The sequence below is a fragment of the Balaenoptera acutorostrata genome, chromosome 18 (genome assembly GCF_949987535.1).
Source record: "Balaenoptera acutorostrata chromosome 18, mBalAcu1.1, whole genome shotgun sequence".
Lineage (NCBI taxonomy): Eukaryota > Metazoa > Chordata > Mammalia > Artiodactyla > Balaenopteridae > Balaenoptera > Balaenoptera acutorostrata.
The window spans coordinates 80,735,749-80,752,291 of record NC_080081.1 but is presented as its reverse complement, the minus strand read 5'-3'; the positions used below and the strand labels follow the sequence as shown (position 1 = coordinate 80,752,291).

The 16,543-nt window shown below is 46.8% G+C and overlaps 1 protein-coding gene across 1 annotated transcript in view; it reads right to left on the bottom strand.

Annotated features, from left to right (window-relative positions):
• ZMYM5 (zinc finger MYM-type containing 5) overlaps nt 1-2,835 on the bottom strand; it is a 35,201-nt gene extending 32,366 nt beyond the window's left edge. The window contains exons 1-2 of the mRNA XM_057532721.1: nt 2,015-2,835; nt 1,135-1,203 (exon numbers count right to left, since the gene is read on the bottom strand). Of these exons, the coding sequence (XP_057388704.1) occupies nt 1,135-1,203; nt 2,015-2,835 (890 nt within the window). The remainder of the gene's footprint in view (nt 1-1,134; nt 1,204-2,014) is intronic.
• Between the last annotated feature and the right edge of the window lie 13,708 nt (nt 2,836-16,543).

Here is a 16,543-nt window from a genome sequence, read left to right as displayed (position 1 = left end):
AGTGGTAACACCTGAGTCAGTGACTTGATCTCCTGCCAGTCTTTTAGTCCCGCTAGTCCCCTTTCCCTATGAAGGTCCCTCATAGCTCTACCATCCTACCCACATCCCTTCATCTCACAAAACTATCAAGTAACGTGAAATATCACCACTTCAGATATCCTATGAACATGACCCAGTTGAAACAATATCCATTCCTAAAAGCTGTCTAACTAATGAAGTGTGCTGTGACGCGTAACAGCCTACGTGCAAAGCCAAGTTTGTCAAGGATTTACAAGGGCAGAGGGAAGGCAGGAACACTACTATGAGAGATGCACTAATCACAGGTTTCTTTTTGATGACCAGTGGAAAACTGATCCGAAAGGACAAAACAGGCAGGACCTAAGACTATACAGAATCCCAGATAATACATGGAGAATAAGATTTAGAAAAAAAAAAAAAATCATCATTTTCAGACTCTTAATAAAATTATTGATTCAGGCAAGGATTGGTGTTAAAGCCATTAACTGAACAGCTAACAGAGCACTAGATATTTTATTGTACCAAAGTGAACAGCACATAGGTTACTTCTCAGTAACAAGGAAACAACACATTAACTTCATAATGGAGGCTGTCACTACCAATTCCGTGGTCAGTCTCAGAATCACGGCTAGGGTGAGAACTAGATTATCTCCTCTTTTTTTTTTTTTGAAAGACTATCTCCTGACGTGACCCTGGCTAGAGGGCTGTCAGGGGCGTAAACACAAATATTAGTCAAAGAGACGACAAACGCACACAGAAGTATCGCCTCCATCGACCTGACAACAGCACATTCAGTAATTTTTCTTAATCCAGCGATGAAGAAAAAAATTATTTCTATCCATAAGCCAAAAAAAAAAAAAAAAAGCTAACCAGAAAGATTGAAAACGGAGCTACCTTTAACTCTTGTTTTAGAACCCTGGAGAATACAAGCGGTGTAAAATGTCAGCGCCCGCTCCCAGCGTGTTCCCAGGGATCACCCTGGCCTGGCTCTGGCGACAGGGCCCGCCCCAGAAACCCGCTCTTCGCCTGCAAGGTAAGAGAAAGGCAAGCGCCACGGAGGCGTACCCTGGCGCGGCGCTCACGGTACTCGACAGAAACGCGGGGACAACTACTCACAGTGGCGACGCGGTCCTCCTCAGCTTCGGACACACGTCCACCAGACTGGCCTGAAGGCGATTCCTGGTCCTAGAATGAAGAACGACAAATGATTTAGTCCTAGCCGAGCTGGACGTAGCACCGGCTCGTAACCACCAGCAAGACGGAGCAAAGGGACAAGAGGTCAAGGCGTCTCCGCGCTCTCTCCCCCTCCCCCACCGCAATGCCGCCGAGACGCCAGGTACAAACAGCAAGGCCCCGCCACGACCACACGAGACTACACGGTCCCTACGAACAACAGGAGGGAGGCAGAGGGCGAGCGCAGCCTGGACGCCAGCGGGGAATCCTATCCCCCGATTCTGCCCACCCTCCGCCGTCCCCGTCGCGCCGGGACCCACTCGCGGGCAGCTCGCGTCGCCGCGGGGCGGAAACCCCCGCACTGGCCCGAAGCCCGAGACCTGCCCGCTCCGCGTCCGCCATTAGAAACTCGCCCAGATAAACTGTGACGAGAAGACGCGGCGCGCCGCGGCCCCGGCGGCAGAGGAGGGGACCGGCGCGGGCGGCCCGCGCCCTCACCGCCAAACTTGGGGACCTCGCGCCGTCGCCGCCGCCGGGATGGTGCGAGCGCGGCCCCGAGCGCCCACGGAGGCGCCCCTCCCCCCTGCCGCCGGGCCCCGCCGCGGGCCGCCCCTATCGACCCCCGCCGCCGCCGCCGGCGGCCGCCTCACCCGGCCCTCGCGGCCGCGCCCGCACTCCCGCAGCCCGCGGGCCGCCCGCCAAGGCGCCTGGGACATCAGCGGAGCCGCCGGCAGCCCGAGGCCCCGACGCGGTAGCGGCGACGGCGGCCGCGCCGCGGGGCGCCTGTCCCGGGTCGGTGGGAGGCTCCGGGGGCCGCCCTCACCCATCTCCGCCTCCCGGAGCCTCCGCCTCCGCCTCCGCCTCCGGAGGCTGCGCCGCTCCCGGCCACCCCCACTGTCGGCGGTCCTGGGCTGGAGACTCGGCGGGGACAAGCCTCACCCGGTTCTGGCTGCGGCTCCGCGGAACGAACCTCTCCGCCCCCAACCCTCCCCCCGCTTGGGCAACAACCGCAACTCCGCTCCGTCCACTCCCGGCTTCAGCGCGGGTGAGGAGGCGGGCGCTGCGGCCCCGGCGTCGCGGCGCGGCCCGGCAGGCCCCGCCCCCCACGCCCTCACTGGGGGCAGGAGAGGGCGGGCCTGGCGGCTCGGGCCCGCCCATTGGCTGCGCCCACCTGCCTCCAGGACCCCCCTCGAGGGGGTGGTCCGACGCCCTGTCCATCAGGCGCAGGCCACACCCCCGCACTTCTATTCCACCCCCACCTCCTCCTTCCCCGGCCCCACCCCGGCCCGACCCGTGAGAGTCAGGTCGCAGACTCGCGTGCCCGCCGCACCCCCCTCCGCTTGGCCACGGGCGGCCCGAGGGCCTGAGCCGGGCCGCCTGCCCCCGCAGCGGCTGCGAGCGACGCCGCCCGAGGATCGCCGCGGCCTTGATGTCCCCCACGCCCTCCCTGTCCAGTGTCTGGGAGCCCCGTGAGGGCCGAGCGGGCAGGGGCTGCGGCGACTGGGGCGGGAGCCGGGGGCCGAGAGGCCGGCGGCGGGGGGACCCGCGCGCTCCGAAAACTGGAAGCGCTCTCCCTCGCCTCAGCCCGGTGGGGAGGCGTCCCTCGCTCCCGTCATGACTGCGGGAGGAGACGACGTCCTCCATCTTGTCGGGGCCGCGGGGGGAACTGGGGGCAACTCCGACTCGTCCCGGGAAGCCCGGGCTGAGCCCCGCCGCCCGGCCGCGGGGACGGCGCCCTCTGCCGGCTCTGCACCTGGCCCCGGCCGGCGCGACGGGGCCCAGCCCGGATGCCGCTCCCGGCTCGCGTAGGAGGCGAGCGGGGAGGCCGCCCTGGCGGCCGTTGGTGGGACTGCAGCCGACGCTGTTGGTTTTAATAGAAGTTGGTGAAATACCGTATGACCATGATATCTGGAAATACGGCTAACGTGATTTTCCTTCTTTTTTAAAAACAGATTGAGCCCCCTTTGATTATTTCTTCTGGAGAATAGTAAAGGCACAGGTTTACTGAGTGACAGACACAGATCAACGAAGACAAAAGCACTGTTAATGGATTGATGAGAGTCCCGTGTAATCTAAGTCCTGTGGTACTTACTGTACCACAAGACCATCTTGACTCAGAAAATGCAGAAACACCCTTCATGATAAAACCACTCAACTAACTAGGAAGAGAAGGAAACTACCACCACAGAATAAAAGTCATGTATGAAAAACCTCAGCTAACATTCTCGATGGTAAAAGACTGAAAGCTTTTCCTCTAGGAACGGGAACAAGGCAAGCATGCCACTTTCACCACTACTATTAAACATAGTACTGGAAGTTCTAACCAGAGCAATTAGGTAAGAAAAAGAAAGGAAAGATATCCAAATTGAAAAGGAAGAAGTAAAATGATCTCTCTTTGCAGATCATATAATCTTACATACACAAAACCCTAAAGACTCCACAAAAAAGCTTTTAGAACTAACAAATGGGGACTTGCCTGGTGGTCCATTGGTAAAGGATCCACCTTACAAAGCACAGATCGTGGGTTCCATCCCTGGTCAGGGAACTAAGATCCCACATGCCGAGGGGCAACTAAGCCTGCATGCCACAACTACTGAGCTGGCGCGCCTCAACTAGAGAGCCTGTGTGCCACAAACTACAGAGCCCATGTGCCTTGGAGCCTGCAGGCCACAACTAGAGAGAAGCCTGTGCCCCGCAATGAAGAGCCTGCATGCGGCAACAAAAGATCCCGCATGCCTCAACGAAGATCCCATGTGCCGCAACTAAGACCCAATGCAGCCAAAAATAAATAAATAATTTTAAAAAACTAATAAATGAATTCAGCAGAGTAACAGAATACAAACTCAAAACCCAAAAATCAGTTGCATTTCTGTACACTAACAGTGAACAACCTGAAAAGGATATTAAGAAAACAATTCCAGGGAGTTCCCTGGTGGTCCAGTGGTTAGGACTTGACGCTTTCACTGCGGTCGCCCGGGTTCAATCCTGGGTCAGGGAACTAAGATTCCACAAGCGGCACGGTGCAGCCAAAACAAAAACAACAAAAAAATAATTCTGTTTACAGTAGCATCAAAAAGAATAAAATACCTAACTAACATAACCAAGTAGATGAAAGACTTATGCAATGAAAACTACAAAACATTGCTGAAGTAAATTTAAAAAGACATAAATAAGTAGACATCCTATGGTCACGGATTGGAAGACTTAATATTAAGATGTCAGTATTACCCAAAGCAATCTGTAGATTTAACGCAATCCTTATCAAAATCTCAGTGACATTTTTACAGAAATAGAAAAATCCATTCTGAAATTCATATGGAGTCTCAAGGGACTCCAAAGTGTCAAGACAATCTTGGAAAAGAAGAAAGCTGGATGACTGACACTTCCTGACTTCAAAATTTACTATAAAAGTTCAGTAATCAGACTTCCCTCGTGGCGCAGTGGTTAAGAACCCACCTGCCAATGCAGGGGACACGGGTTCGAGCCCTGGTCCGGGAAGATCCCACATGCTGCGGAGCAACTAAGCCCGTGCTCCACAACTACTGAGCCTATGCTCTAGAGCCCAAGAGCCACAACTACTGAGGCCTGCTTGCCTAGGGCCCGTGCTCCGCAGCAAGAGAAACCACCGCAATGAGAAGCCCGTGCACCACAATGAAGAGTAACCCCCACTCTCCGCAACTAGAGAAAGCCCACACGCAGCAATGAAAGATCTTGCATGCCTCAACGAAGATCCCACGTGCTGCAACTAAGACCCAACACAGCCAAAAGTAAATAAAATAAAAAATTTTTTAGAAATGACACAAATGAACCTATCTATGAAACAGAAATAGAATCACAGACATAGAGAACAGACTGGTGGTTGCCAAGGGGGAGGGGGTTGAGGGAGGGATAGAGTGGGAGGTTGGTGTTAACAGATGTAAGCTTTTATATATAGAATGGATAAACAACAAGGTCCTACTGTATAGCACAGAGAACTATATTCAATATCCTGTGATAAACCATAATGGAAAAGAATATTTAAAAAATATATATATATGTATAACTGAATCACCTTGCTGTACAGAGTAATTAACAAAACATTGTAAATCAACATACTTCAATTAAAAAAACAAAAAACAGTGTGACTCTGGCACAAAGTTAGACATATAGAACAATGCAGCAGAATCCAGAAATAGGCATACATTGTCAATGATTTTTGACAAGGGTGCCAAGACCATTCAATGACAAAAGAAGAGTGTTTACAATAAACGGTGCTGGGAAAACCAGATATTCACATGCAGAAAAATGAAGCTAGACCCTTACCCAACAACACATAGAAAATTAGCTCAAAATGGATCAAAGACCTAAATGTAGGAGCTAAAACTCTTAGAAAAAAACATTGTGTAAAAGCTTCACAATATTGATTTGGCAATCATTTTTTGGATATGACACCAAAGACACAGGTAACAAAAGATAAAGCAAATTGGACTTCATGAAAATTAAATTTGGGGGGCATCACAAGACACTATCAACAGAGTAAAAAGGCAACCCACAGAAAGAGAGAAAATATTTGCAAATCATGTATCTGTGAGGGATTAATATCCAGAATATATAGAGAACTCCTGAAACTCAGTAGCAAAAAACAACCCAATTATAAATGGGCAAAGGACATAAATAGACGTTTCTCCAAAGAAGATATACAAGTTGCCAATAGCACATGATAGGCTGCTCAATATCACTAATCACTAGAGCACTGTAAATCAAAACTACAAGGAAGAATGTCAGTGTTCAATTTCTGATTCCACATCTAAGGCACTTGGAAGTTGCCACTTTGTCCTAAAAACAAATGAAAAGCTAAATAGACTGAAAAATCGACAACTCTTCCAGGATCCATAAGTGAGTTGAGGACACAAGGCAAACCACATCCCTCAGGAGTGGAGGAACAGACCGTCCAACACAGGGAGTCCTGGTTGGCCAGAGCAAGACCGGGAGTGGAACTGCCCATGCGAACCAGTGCTATGGTCGGAAAACCTGAAGAGTGGCTGGAGGCTCAGTGTGGATACTTTTTTTTAAATATTTATTTATTTTAATTTTTGGCTGCATGGACTCTCTAGTTGTGGCGCGCGGGCTTAGTTGCCCGGCGGCGTGTGGGATCTTAGTTCCCCGAAAGAACCTGTGTCCCCTGTGTTGGAAGGCGGCTTCTTAACCACTGGACCACCAGGGAAGTCCCTCAGTGCGGATAATTTTGAGAGTTAAAAAGCTGAAGAGGACCCAGTCGGGGAGCGGGGGCGGGTACAGTTCTGTGAGTTTTACATCCAGGAGCTTGACCAGGTTCTTACAGTAAATATCAGGAAAAATCCCTTCTTGCTTCCTGCAATGGGCAGGAAAAGGGAACCGTTTTGAAGCCAGAGCACACCGTTCTTTTTAACAACCTGCCCTCAGGAGAAACTATGTAACCAGAGCCTAACCTGACCTGGGGGAAGGGAAACACCCAGCTTCAGCCCCCTCCGGCCTCTCACCTGAGAGAAGGCAAATATCCAACTCACCCCCACCCTGGCCATCCTCTCCCGGGAAATGGTGAAGAAATAAAACAACAGAGAAATGCTTGTGAAGTTCACAGGCTCCCTAAGACCAAGACCCAGTCATAGGGCTTTGGATGGCTTCCCCTCTCTCCCCACCTCATTACGAAGGGCCTAATCACAGCAGTTCCTTTCACCCAGCATATTATGTCTGGCAATCAAGACATATAAGGCACACCAAAAGGCAAAAGACAGGGGTAGGGACTTCCCTGGTGGTCCAGTGGTTAAGACTCCGTGCTCCCAGACGTAGAGAACGGACTTGAGGACAAGGGGAGTGGGAAGGGTAAGCTAGGACGAAGCAAGAGAGTGGCATGGACTTATATATACTACCAAATGTAAAATAGATAGCTAGTGGGAAGAAGCTGCAAAGCACAGGGAGATCAGCTCGGTGCTTTGTGACCACCTAGAGGGGTGGGATAGGGAGGGTGGGAGGGAGATGCAAGAGGGAGGAGATATGAGGATATATGTGTGTGTATAGCTGATTCACTTTGTTATAAAGCAGAAACTAACACACCATTGTAAAGCAATTATACTCCAATAAAGATGTTAAAAAAAAAAAAAAAAGACTCCGTGCTCCCAGTGGGGGCCGGGGTTCAATCCCTGGTCAGGGGACTAGATCCCACATGCCACAATTAAGATCCCGAAGGCCGCAACTAAGACCAGGCGCAGCCAAATAAATAAATATTGGGGGGGGGGGAAAAAAAGACGGGGTAAAGAAGGGCATTAATTAATAAAAGAGTCGATTTTCCAAGAAGACTTACAGCCCTTAAAGTGTACATTCTTCTCAAGCTCATATGGGTAGATCACTTTCTGGGTCATTGAACACACCTTAAATTTAAAAGGATAGAAATTCTACAGTGTCTGATCTTAGACCACAGTGTAATTAACCTAGAATTAAATAACAGAAAGATAACTGGAAAATCCCAAAACAAACGGGGACTAAACAACACACTTTTAGATAACACGAGTCAAAGAAGAAATCCCAAAAGAAACTAAAGTATTTTGAACTAAATGAAAATGGAAATACAGCTTACCAAAATTTGTGGGATACAGTGAACGTAGTACTTAGAGTGAAATTTATAGCACTGAATGCATATGCTGGAAAAGAAGAAAGATCTAAAATTAGTCAACTAAGTTTCCATCTAAGGAAACTAGAAAAAGAAAAGCAGATTAAATAAAAAGTAAGCAGAAAACAAGAAATAATAAGAATTAGAGCAGAAACCAATTAAATTTGGGCATAGCCTACTTGAAATAGACCAATTCCTTGAAAGACACAACCTGCCAAAACTCACACACGGAGAGACAGACAACCTGAATACTGTGTAATTAAAAAAAAAAAACTTGAATAAAAAGTTTTTAAAAGTACACATGAGCCAACTTTAAATGGGTCTCACTAACTGTAGTAGACTGAATTATGTCTCCCAAAGATATCAGTTTCTAAACCCTGCAATCTGTAAATGTTTCTTTATATGGCAAAGGTTTGCAAATGTAATTGAATTAAGGGTCTTGAATTAGGCAGATTATGGGAGAATCAGTGTGGGCCCTAAATGCAGTCACATATATCCTTATAAGAGGGATCCTTGTAAGATCTGACACACAGAGAGAAGAAAGCAACATGACCATGGAGGTAAACGTTGGAATGCTGTAGCTCCAAGTTAAGGTGCGTGGTAGCCGCCGGAAGCTGGAAATGGTAAGGAATGGATTTGGGCTAGAACCTGCAGAGGGAATGCAGCCCTGCCAACACCTCGCTTTTGGCCCGGTTAAACTGATTTTGGACTTCTGTTATCCAAAACTATGAAATTATATATTTTTTAATTTAAAAAAATGCAATGATTATTCCCCCGTGTCTTTGGGTTGGAAACCCAGGTAGGACTTAGCTGAGTCCTCTGCTTCGGGGTCTCACGAGGCTGCAGTTAAGGGATTGGGGGGCGGGGGGGCTGCATTCTCACCTGTAGGCGTGACTGGGGAAGACCCCACTTCCAAAGTCATTCAGGCATTTACAGCATTCATTTTCCGAAGGCTGTCTGACTGAGAGCCCCAGGTTTTTGCTGGCTGTCAGCTAGAAGCTGTCTGGAAATCCCGGAGGTGGCCCACGAGTCCTGGCCATGTAGGTTCCACCCAAATAAGGGCTCATTTCACTGAGCCAGCAAAGAGAATATCTCTGCAGTCTGCTAAGTGGGGTCCTTATATAATGCAGCCTAATTAAGAGGGTAATATCCATCACCTCGAGGTGCCACGTGCCGCTGGTGAGGCTCGAGTCACACTAAAATCGTTTTCCACTAAAAACCCCAGGCTCCCTGGAGAAATGACTGCATCAGGTGTGGGGCAGGAAATGTATCAGATGATCCTGGAACATCTTGTCATAACAGAGAGCAAGGAAACATGAAGGATGACAGATCATAGCGAAAGGGCTTAGGAGCAAAGCTGAAATGACCAGGGTGACACATTATGACCATCAATAAATGATAACTACAGAGGATTAAAACCATCATGTATGTTTCAATCCCTGAATTAATCACGTGCTCATCCTAATAAAATAATCCCTTTGAAGGATAATTGTAAAATAATTCATCATCTTGAAAACTGGTAACTAAAGAGAAATAATTGATTTTTTTTTTTTGCTGTAAAAACTGTATCTCAGAATTAGGAAATTACTAATACAAAGATTCTCTCTATAGATATTCCAACTAATAAAGTAGTATAAAAATTTATAAACTGTAACAGGTGTGTAGTGAACGGAGGTCTGGCCTTTACCCTCAGCTCTTGGGAGGTGATCTCTTGGTCTACGAAATAAGGGGAGTCTTTGTCTGCCTGGAGCTTTGGCCACCAGACAGTCTGAGAGTGTGATTTAGGGTGGGGGCTTTGGCTGTGCCACATCTGTTCCAAGCTCAGGAGGAAGTGGAGACAGAGGATCAGCCCAGCCACCAGAAAGGGCTGGAGACTAGAAGTTAATTCTGCCTACAGGGGCAGAGTGTGATTGATGGTTAATAAGAACGTGGACACCAGGAGTGTGGTGAACTGCCTGGTTGGCTATACTGTGTGCACACATCACACCCGCGGGCGGGGAGGCAATGCCCCCCATGTTCCCACATGGGGAGAACAACCAGAGATCTGCCTTTGGACCCCCGCACTTCGCCCTGGGTGGATTTCACCTGTATCCTTTCTCTGTAACACACCGTGACTATAATAACTTCCTGTAAGTCTGCCACGAGCCACCACATCTGAGGGGGGCTGGGAAGCGCGGGAAGCGAGGACGGTCTGCAGAGCTCCTGCCCTCGAGGTGTGACTCACTCCTAGAACAGGAGGCTGGGTGACAGGAACTGGATGGCGAGGAGGGACGAGACCAGAGTGACAGCGTGAGGAGCGGCTGCCACCTTCAAGGCTAAGCGGAGCCCCCAGGAAGACCCCTCACCCGCAGGGTCTGTAGGGTGTGGTGTGACCATAACTCTCAGAGTGTCGGAGAATGCTTGTTAGGGCGGCACCAGCAGAACTTTCTGGAAATCTACTCACTGGCACTTAACTAGAATTCCTGATGCTGTGTCCAGGTAACTGACTGAGGTCTCCTCCCTGGAGCTTGCTGGGATTCACTCGGGTTCAGCGGGTCACTCCTCCTTTGGGGTTGGCGCCAGGGAAGATGCTGCCTCCGCCCCCTGCAGCCTCGGCCCCGCAGAAGCTGGAGCCCGTGGGGATGGACCCGGGGAGGCCCCGGGCTGCAGGCGGCCTCGCGTGCAGCGCGGGGTCTGGAGGTCAAACATCCGGCCGGTGCGAGTCCTTTCCTTCCTGCAGTGCGCTCTCCCGCGCCCCCTGCCGGCCGCCTCGGCGTCGTGCCGGCTGGAGGAGAAAAAACACCGAAGGACCCAAATCCATTTCACCCGGGAGGCAAAAGGGTGAATTTGGAGCTGAGAGGCCATCAGTCCTAACCAACCCGGGTGACATCATCCTGGCCCGCCCGCTGTCACCGCTGCCTGGTGGCCTCCTCAGCCACGGAGGCTGACCGCCAGGCCATGGCCTACACCTCCTGCCACAGGGGTTGCCTTAATTTAACTCTCTTCCAATTAGACATGATTCTTATCACACTTTTAATTCATGCAGTGCATGATTATTTATATTTTCCAGCATATATACACATATGTTTTCTTCCTATTTTCTTCTCCTTTTTTTTTTTTTTCTTTTATGCACATGTTCTTTCTCTACCATGCTTCCTGAATGCCATTTTTCGGTTCTTGTTTAAAATTCCTGCTTCTTGAAATATCGCATGTATTCGTTCTTTCAGTGAGGGGCAATGAGGGGGAAACCGCACAGCCTCTGTCATGGGAAGTGTGTGTTTGCTCTCACTCTTGAAACGTCGTTTAAGTAGATATAGAGGTCTAAGTCGACCATTGTTTTTCCTCAGCACATTAAAAATACTATTGCATCATATTCAGATATGTATTGTACCTAATGAGAAGTTTATAATTATTATAATTTGACTTTTTTGTATAAACACTTTAATTTCTCTTTTGGAAATTTTTTTGTGTCTTAGATATTCTGTCACTTTACTATGATTTTTGCTGTGAGGACTTCTTTTAATTATCTTGTGCAGAACTAAGTATGCTTTTTCATTCTGGAAATTCATATCTTTCTTTAATACTGGAAAATTCTCAACTATTTTAAAAAATATTGCCTCACCCTACTTATCCCTAATTTTTCCTTTTGGATCTCTTATATAGACACATAAAAACTTTCTTAAAAATTTTTTTTATTGTGGTAAAATACACATGACAGGGGCTTCCCTGGTGGCGCAGTGGTTGAGAATCTGCCTGCCAATGCAGGGGACACGGGTTCGAGCCCTGGTCTGGGAGGATCCCACATGCCGCGGAGCAACTAAGCCCGTGAGCCACAACTACTGAGCCTGCGCATCTGGAGCCTGTGCTCCGCAACAAGAGAGGCCGCGATAGTGAGAGGCCCGCGCACCGCGATGAAGAGTGGCCCCTGCTTGCCGCATAGAGAAAGCCCTCGCACAGAAACAAAGACCCAACACAGCCAAAAATAAAAATAAATAAATAAATAAATAAATAAAATTTAAAAATACACATGACATAAAATTTACCTTTTTATTTTTTTGGCCTCGCCCTCAGCAGTGAAAGTGTGGAGTCCTAACCACTTGACAGCCAGGGAATTCCCATAATTTACCATTTTTAAGTGTACAGTTCAATGGTATTAAGTACATTCATATTGTTATGAAACCATCACCACCATCCAGCCCCGTATTTCACTTTGTAAAACTGAAACTCTGCCCCCCGTTAAACACCATCTGTCCGTTCTCCCCTCCCCCAGCTCCTGGTAACCACCATTTACTTTCTGTCTCTATAATTTTTGACATATAAGTGGAATTATACAGTATTTGACTTTTTGTAACTGGCTTACTTCACCTAGCATAATGTCCTCAAGGTACATCCATGCCTTGTTTTTTACTTTTTCTTGCTAATTTCTCTGGCAATTTGGGAAAAGAATAGTCTCTTCAACAAGTGATTCTTGGACTACTGGATATCTATATGGAAAGCAATGAAATGTGTACATTTTTACAAGTGGTTTATATACAAAAATTAACTCGAAAAACACATTAACTCAAAATGGATTAATAACCTAAATAAAAGAGCTAAAACTATAAAACTTTCAGAAGAAAACATAGGGTAAACCTTCATGACCTTGGTAGATCTTCATGACCCAAACCTGAGCAATGAAAGATTAAATAACTTGAACCTCATCAAAATTTAAAAAACTTGTGTATCAAAGGCAATTGTCAAGAAAGTGAAAAGACAACCTACAGAATGCAAGAAAATATTTGCAAATCATATATCTAATAAGGTCTAGTATCCAGAATATATGAAGAACTCTTACAATTCAACAACCAATAGGCCCTCATATCTATGAAAGGTGACCAATTTTTTTACAAGAAATATCATAAAAGGCTCATGGTTTTAAGCATATCTGATGTGTTTCAGTCTATGGAAATTATTTTATTTACTGCTCAGATTGCCTTATCTTTGTCAAGTGGGAGCCTCTTCAATTTAGCTTTCAAGTACTTTAAACATAACACGACTAGGGTCCTCACTACCTCGGGTGACGAGATGCTCCAGGCTCACGGTGTACATTTCCCACCCAAGACCTGGAATCAGTCATCCAGTCCTTGCGCTTCAATAGACAAAGCCGGGAAATCTGTCTCCATCTATACTCCCTCTCCTGCAAAGAGGAAACACTTCTTGAGTTCATACCAATACTGTCAATTCAAATTTAGAACTGAAGGTGTTCACTTAACCTATTCTATTGTAGATCTGTGCCTTCTCTTTTCACACTGAAAATGTTCATTCTCAAGGACATTAGGAGTGATATAATTAGAAACTCCTCTTATGCTGTAGCCCATAATATGCATAAAACAGAATAATAACAACACTAACACCAACATAATTACTGACAGCAGTTTTCAAAAACGTGTTTGGGGTTTCCCTGGTGCGCAGTGGTTAAGAATCCGCCTGCCAATTCAGGGGACACGGGTTCGAGCCCTGGTCCAGGAAGATCCCACATGCCGCGGAGCAACTAAGCCCGTGCACCACAACTACTAAGCCTGCGCTCTAGAGCCTGCGAGCCACAACTACTGAAGCTCACGTGCCTAGAGCCTGTGCTCCGCAACAAGAGAAGCCACCGCAATGAGAAGCCCGCACACCGCAACGAAGAGTAGCCCCCGCTCGCCGCAACTAGAGAAAGCCTGTGCACAGCAACAAAGACCCAATGCAGCCAAAATTAAATAAACAAATAAATAAATTAAAAAAAAAAAAGAATCTCTGGTGGCAATCAGTTTGCTTTCATTACTTGTACTTTGGACCCCAAAGAATATTTTCTTTTTCATTTCTGTTTTAAAAAGTCTAACAATTTAAAAAATATGTTTCCATGTATGTCATTCAGGGTCAGTTTTCCCAGATGCAGAGTGTTGTCCTTTCAATTTTTAAATTTTGGTACAAAATTTTCTAGAATTATATATATATATTTTTTTAAAATAAATTTATTTACAGTTTATTTATTTATTTTGGCCGCGTTGGGTCTTCATTGCTGTGCACGGGCTCTTCTCTAGTTGTGGTGCGCGGGGGCTACGCTTCATTGCGGTGTGCGGGCTTCTCATTGCGGTGGCTTCTCTTGTTGTGGAACACGGGCTCTAGGCACGCTAACTTCAGTAGGTGTGGCACATGGGCTCAGTAGTTGTGGCTCCCAGGCTCTAAAGCACAGGCTCAGTAGTTGTGGTGCACGGGCTCAGTTGCTCCGTGGCATGTGAGATCTTCCTGGACCAAGGCTGGAACCCGTGTCCCCTGCATTGGCAGGCGGATTCTTAACCACCGCGCCACAAGAGAAGGTCCTGAAGTGATTCTTTTCTGAATTATGTTACTTCATCCCTGATTTTCTCTGGTTCTTATTTACATTGTTTTTTCAATTCTTTATAATTTTTAATGTCTTTTAACTAGTTTTGAAACACTAGGCCATTGTTTCCGTCTGTTTTGTAAGCATGTCTTCCTTTTATTTTCTTTAGGGAACTTATCTGGTTTCTTACTCTCTATTTTTAAAAAATATTAATCTTATATAAGATTCAGCATGGATCTGTTTCAGTTATTTATTTTTACATTATAGTAGTTTCCCAAACTTTAAGATGGGAGGTGTAATTTTCCTGACTTTACAGCTCTATGGTTCCATCTTGTTGCCTTTATGAAAAGTTAAAAAATAAAAGGCCGCTGACCTGAGACTAAACAAAAGGACTGCCTCCCAATCCACCCTGTTTTATCTGGACTCTCTTTTTCATTTTCCTCCTTAGTTCCTGAGCTGCTTACATCTTTAACACTCCTAGAAAGAGAGACTAGGCCAGTTAGTTTTGAGAGTTTGGGGTGGCAGTCTCTTTCAGCACCTTTGTATCTTACTGACAACACGTTGCACAAAACGCTGGTGTTTCAGATTCTGCTCTCAAGTTGGCTCACAGGCCTTCCTGGGAATACCGATTGGTCATTTGGGGATTTTACTTTTCTCTGGTGCTGTTTCTTCTCTTTGCTTCCTCTGGCACAGATGCTGATACCATTTACCTCTTGCAGCATTAGGTGGTTTGTTGCTGTATGCTCATGTTTTGGATATCTTGGGATTGCTGTACCATCTAATTTTGTTGTAGATATCATCCGAGGATTTTTTTTTTTTCATCCTAGTTGTTCTGTGTGAGCTTTTTTTAAAAAAAAAAAACAAAACAGAAAAATACTAACATTTTCTCTAAACCAAAAGAGATATGGTTATATTTTCGGAGTTTGAGCAGTCTTTGTCATTAAGTTCATAGCATGAAATATACTTGTCATCTTTTCATGGGATGTCAAGAGCTGTCAACAGCTGTCAACAGGATATCAGTATTTTTAATCTTTTTAGGGTTTTGTTTGTTTTAGGTCACGCCATTTGGCATGGGATCTTAGTTCCCCAACAAGGGATTAAACCTGTGCCCCCGGCAGTGGAAGCGCAGAGTCTTAACCACTGGACCGCCAGGAAAGTCCCTTGTTAGGGTTGTTTTGACCTAATGAGGTTAGAAATATGCACAGGACTACACCTAAAACCGTCAAACTTCATGAAGAGATGTGGCCATAGCATTTAAATAAGAATATCTATTTCCCTTGATTTAGATATTCCTGCTTGGGACCTATCTTATAGGAATTGGAGCTTCAATATCAAGAAATATATACACAAAGATATAAAAGCACATCACTTGCAGTGCTAAAAAGTTGGAAAAAAACCCTGTCAATCCATAATTGGGGAATAGATTATTTGTAGAACATTTGCACTGTGGATTAGTCGTTCAGCTATCAAAATGAATTAGAGCTTTATCAATTAACCTGGAGAGATGTCCATAATCTATTTTGTTTAGGAAAATCTTCCAAAATTTGGAAACAAAAAAAGGTGATTACATAACTTAATATCTGGCTCTAGCACTTTCTAACGAGCTAGCCTGAGTGTCTTCTACTTCTGGAAATATAACAATTTGCTGTTTACAAATGATGAGGGGCCACGTGCCACAACTACTGAAGCCTGCGCGCCTAGAGCCCGTGCTCTGCAACAAGAGAAGCCACCGCAATGAGAAGCCCGCGCACTGCAACGAAGAGTAACCCCCGCTCGCCGCAACTAGAGAAAGCCCACGTGCAGCAATGAAGACCCAAAGCAACCAAAAAAAAAAAAAAATAACCTGGGAATTCCCTGGTGGTCCAGGGATTAGGACTCTGGGCTTTTACTGCCGAGGGCCTGGGTTCAATCCCTGGTCAGGGAACTGAGATCCCGCAAGCCACGTGGCGCGTTCCCCACCACCCACCCCCCGCGCCAAAAAAAAGGTTAACTTGTAAAAAACTAGTAAGATGTGTGCCATGGACTGAATTGTGTCCCCCACCAAGTTCTGTTGAAGCCCTGACCCCCCGTGTGACTGTGTTTGGAGGTGGGGCCTCTAAGGAGGGAATGAAGGTGAGGTGAGGTCACTGGGTGGGGCCTCGGTCCGGTAGACCTGGTGGCCTCACAAGAGCAGGAAGGGGCAGGAGAGCAAGGAGGCCTGGTGTGGACACGGTGAGAAGGCAGCCACTGCAAGCCAGGAGGACAGACTTCACCATGCACCCATCCTGATGGCATCCTGGTCTTTGGCTTCCAGCTTCCAAAACTATGAACAAATAAATTTCTGTTGTGTTAGCCACCCAGACTGTGGTCTTCGGTTTCAGCAGCCTGAGCTGGATAATACAATGTGATAAATTTTTCCTGACTAG